Here is a 4,461-nt window from a genome sequence, read left to right as displayed (position 1 = left end):
TCATTTTTCCCCTCCCTCCCCGCTCCCCCCTCCCTGCTTATAGTATTATTAATATTTTAATCTGTTATCTTACTCCTCCTTACACCACTCTTTCCACAACTAACCCTTTTTCAGAGTTTAAACTACTTTATTGATATGCAATTTATAGACCACGAGTGAACATTTTAAAAGACTAAATATATATATGTATCACTTACTTACTTAAAACTTTTGGATACCTTTTCTTTGTATTTAGAATATAATCCCAAATTCTTACCTGATCTGCTAACCTGGCCGTTCACTACAAGGGGGCTTTCAAAAAGTACAAGGAAAAATTCCATTAACTTTTAATTTCATTTTTCTGTGACATTTTGGAAGCTCTCTGATATTTCTCAAAATTCAGTCCATGCCTTTTCCCCTCTTGCTCATCTGGTGCTGGACTTTTTAATGAATCATTCCTTCTGTCTGGAATTCTGTTGCACTGCTTCTCTAACTAGCTTCTACTTATCTCTCAGGTCTCAGCAGAGATAGCATTTTCTTAGAAGGTTATTCCCTAACTAGCTTTATCTATGTGGATCTGGTCCTTATTCTCTATCACAATACACAGTTATATTTTTTAAATAGCACTTTAGGGTTTTTTTCTTACTTACTTGTTAAATAATTTATAATATAAAACCTCCCTGAGGTAGTTACAATTCTGTTTTGCTCACATCAGACACCCTGGAACCAGACACACAGTAAAAACGCAATAAAAACCATGTGAATCTACTGTAAGCAACAAAGACTGAACTTTAAGTAAATGAACCTACCTTAGGTGGGTAAGAACGGAGGGCAGCATTTCGGCCAGTTCATCCATTGTAGGGTACTGGTACCTGAAATTCAGAAGGTCATCTGCATTACAAAGTATGGGCCTTTCACAATCACTAGAATAGCTGGAAACACAGAGTTCTTAGGGTTAAAGATTCTCGTCTACTAAAGGCTCATGGAGGTGGTGACGTGCCTAGAAACAATCATGTCATGCTTGTGGCTCTTTATGACTGCCACGCTGAGCAGAAGTAAAAGAAGCTACCCATTTCTACACCTCAAAGAACATCTCTGGGACCAGATGAAACCACTTGAAAGGAAGAGATAATATGGTTCTCTCCTATTTTCAAGTCTCTCACAAGTATTTCAATTACGTTCAGAGAACATCCAGTAATAAGATTCAGTTCAAGAAGTGGTTCTTGGTCTGCGGCTTATCCTTATGCAGTGAAATGCAAAAGTAAGCAAAGTCATACGAGGGGGTACGCTCCCCAGAACCATAATTACACTGGGGGGAGTGGGGCTTTCGTAATACGCATTTTCCCCACTAGATGACCACTGAGCAACTTGCTCTGAGTTAGTGCACAGCTGGCATCACCTGCAAAGATTCTCTCTGGTCACAGTGAATTTTTTCATAAAAGCAATTCTGCTCCAACCTCGTGTTTTGTGATGGCCGATTTAAGAGAACAGTGTGGTGTGCACCTGTAAAATTTTGTTTCCTGTGCAGGAAAAATGTCATAGAAACTGTTGTGATGTTGAACACAGCTTAGGGGGACAGTGCTATAGGAAAAACTGAAGTGTATGAGTGGTTTTCTTGATTCAAAAAAAGTGAAATGTTGATTGTTGACAAATCTTGTTATGGACGTCCGTCAACTTCCTGAATGGATGAAAATGCCAACTCTTAGTGCATTTGGAGTTCATTCCACCAGGTCAGACTGTTAATCAAGCTTTCTATTTAGAGGTTCTGAAAAGATAGCGTAACAGCGTGCAACAAATAAAGCCTGATTTGTGGCAGATGGGGGACTGGTTTTTCCATCACAATGCACCTGCTCACATAGCCATCTCAGTGCACCAGTTCTTCATGAAAAACAGCATGCTTCTCTTGTCCCACACACCTTATTCACCTGACATGGCACTAAGCAACTTCTTTTGGTTTCCGTGCATGTAGAGCAGCAGTTCTCAACCTGTGGGTCGCAACCCCTTTGGGGGTCAAACAACCCTTTTATAGGGGTCACCCAATTCATAACAGTAGCAAAATTACAGTTATGAAGTAGCAATGAAAATAATTTTATGGTTGGAGGGTCACCACGACATGAGGAATTGTATTAAAGGGTCATGGCATTAGGAAGGCTGAGAACCACTGGTGTAGAGTAACATGAAAGGACAGTTATTTGATGATGTAGAAGAGGTGAAGAAAAAATGCGGGAGGTACTGTCAGCCATCCAAACAGATGGAATTTGAAAAATGTTTCCAAGGATGGAATCGCAGATTTGGCAAATGTATTAAGTGTAATGGAGAGTACTTTGAAAATGATAAGGCTGTTTTATAAAAAATCTTAAATACATAGCTTCGGGGGCGGGGGTGGTGGTGGAGTGTTCCGGTTTTTCGGGAGTATCCCCTAGTAGTCACGAATACTGGAATGATTTTGTTTCCCTTGACACAACAATAACACGATCATTTTATTATCTGCATTTGAATATAGTTAACGATATGGATGACCTCATCCTAAAACGGTCAGTACATACAGGAATAGACCCAGACTAGGACTGCAAGAAAAGAGGAGAGTATCCATAGAGACTGCAGAATCAGAGATGGAGAAGTCTGATTGTGGATCTCTTATGCCAGATTTCCCAAAGTGGGTGATACTGCCCCCTGGGGGGCGCTGGAACAATCCAGGGACACTGCAAAGGCAGACACCACACTTTATTCTGGATTATGGGCTCTAGGGCAAACATTTTGAATTGCCAAGAGGACACTGAGCAATGTTTGTTTGTTTGTCCTGAAATGGTGGAAGCAGGCCAAATAAGTTTCAGAACCTATTTCCTATATGAAGCAGGATCTACCCCATACCTGACAGGGAAATCAGCCTACCACTGCTTGAACATTTTGAGAGATGAAGTGCTTTTGAAGTATTTGTGAACAAACAGAAAAGAAAAACTGGACCCAAATCTTGATAGATGTAAGCAATCACCAGCTAATTAATATGTATTGAGAAAAAAATAGCTTGGACGCGGTCAGTAACAAATCCTGGTGTCAGATTGCTTGGGTTCAAATCCCAGCTCTGCTACTTACTGGTTATGTAACCTTGGCCAAGTTGCTTAAATTCTCGGGGCCTTTTCCTCACTTGTAAAAAAGAAACAATAGTAATCGTATCCCATAGAATTTGAGAACTAAATGAGGTAATACCCATAAAGTACCTAAAGGGGGATTTGGAACACCAAGTCTCATGTAAGTGTTAGCTGTTTTTGTAGTGGTTTATTTCACAGAAGTCACCAGCCAAAAGCAGCTCTGGAGACGAGTAAAGGAAGAAGGGAATATAAAGCAATGCACAACTTGTGCTCTGACTCCTCTTCCCAAGGCCTTTGCTTCTGCAGTAAGTATGCCTGCCTGGAAGAAGTGCAGAAACTGGTTTCATCACACAGAGCAGACTTAGGACAAGGCGGAGACCTCCGAGTCCATTCAGACTGCACTTTTACTTGAACAGGGCAGCTTCTCAGAATAAACAATCATACAAATATTCAAATTCCAATCACTAAAGGGGAGGGAAGAGTGGGAAGATACTCCCAGGAAGCTAAAAGAGATTTGAGTTCAGCTCTGGATAGTTGAGTGTTTCATGGAGAGGCATAAAAATGACAGACTTTAAGTGAGGAAGGGGACAAATCAAAGATAACAAGAAGTGGGGTGCTCTAGACACTTGTGCCTTGTGATTACAGGGACATCGGTTCTTTCTAAGGAAAGCCATTTCGGGATATGAGAAAATCTGCAGTTTTCCATGTCAGATGGGATTGCACAGTCAGTCCTCTCAGACTAAGGATAAAAAACAGGGGACGATTGGTTAATCCATATAACCTATATAGGTTGCGATAAAATCAAGTGGGAAAGGGAAGTGCTACTTCTTCCACCAGACTTCAGTCATTTGCTCTTCGGAGTACATGTCACCCAAAGATCTTGCTTGTGGCCTTACCCTGTTGGGAAAGGGGCTGCACCTTCCTGCTGGCCTGGGGCATCCACATGACAGACAGCAAAGTATTGGGTGATCTCCTGCATATCCTCAAAGTTAAAGAAGGCATTGAAACATGATTTGTCTGCAAGAGTAAAAATACCCATAAGTCACAGGCTCTCCAGTTCTCCCCAACCGTCCCTACTCAATCAATGCTCATGTCCTCTTTCTTTATTGTTAGTACTTGTTCCACTAAAGTGAGGTATCTCAACAATCCACCTGCATCAACCTGCCCTAAAGGCTGAGTATCAGATATCTCAATAACTTCAGTAACTTATGCTCAATTCTACACAGTATATACAAAGTGGAAACCAATCTAGGTGCTACACAAAATAATTTTAACACCCATAATACTGTTACTTTTCATTTACCTTGTTTACCCATCCAACATGTGGACACTGACTATATGGTTGAAATGAATATCTTGGGTCAATTGCATTCCCCATTTGGTAATCTTTCTC

At 40.8% G+C, this 4,461-nt stretch overlaps 1 protein-coding gene across 2 annotated transcripts in view; it reads right to left on the bottom strand.

The window, feature by feature from the left end:
• NDRG3 (NDRG family member 3) overlaps positions 1-4,086 on the bottom strand; it is a 34,050-nt gene extending 29,964 nt beyond the window's left edge. Inside the window, exons 1-2 of one of the 2 annotated variants that reach the window (XM_030887073.2) lie at positions 3,965-4,086; positions 789-851 (exon numbers count right to left, since the gene is read on the bottom strand). In XM_030887073.2, the coding sequence (XP_030742933.2) occupies positions 789-851; positions 3,965-4,047 (146 nt within the window). In that variant the 5' untranslated portion in view covers positions 4,048-4,086. The remainder of the gene's footprint in view (positions 1-788; positions 852-3,964) is intronic. The other variant, XM_045295472.1, reaches the window with a different exon arrangement.
• Positions 4,087-4,461: the final 375 nt, after the last annotated feature.

This window comes from Echinops telfairi, unplaced genomic scaffold (genome assembly GCF_000313985.2).
Source record: "Echinops telfairi isolate 266 unplaced genomic scaffold, ASM31398v2 ScPeMD7_5592;HRSCAF=6446, whole genome shotgun sequence".
Classification (NCBI taxonomy): domain Eukaryota; kingdom Metazoa; phylum Chordata; class Mammalia; order Afrosoricida; family Tenrecidae; genus Echinops; species Echinops telfairi.
Note: the sequence above shows the minus strand (reverse complement) of the source record. Positions and strands in the feature narration are given on the sequence as shown.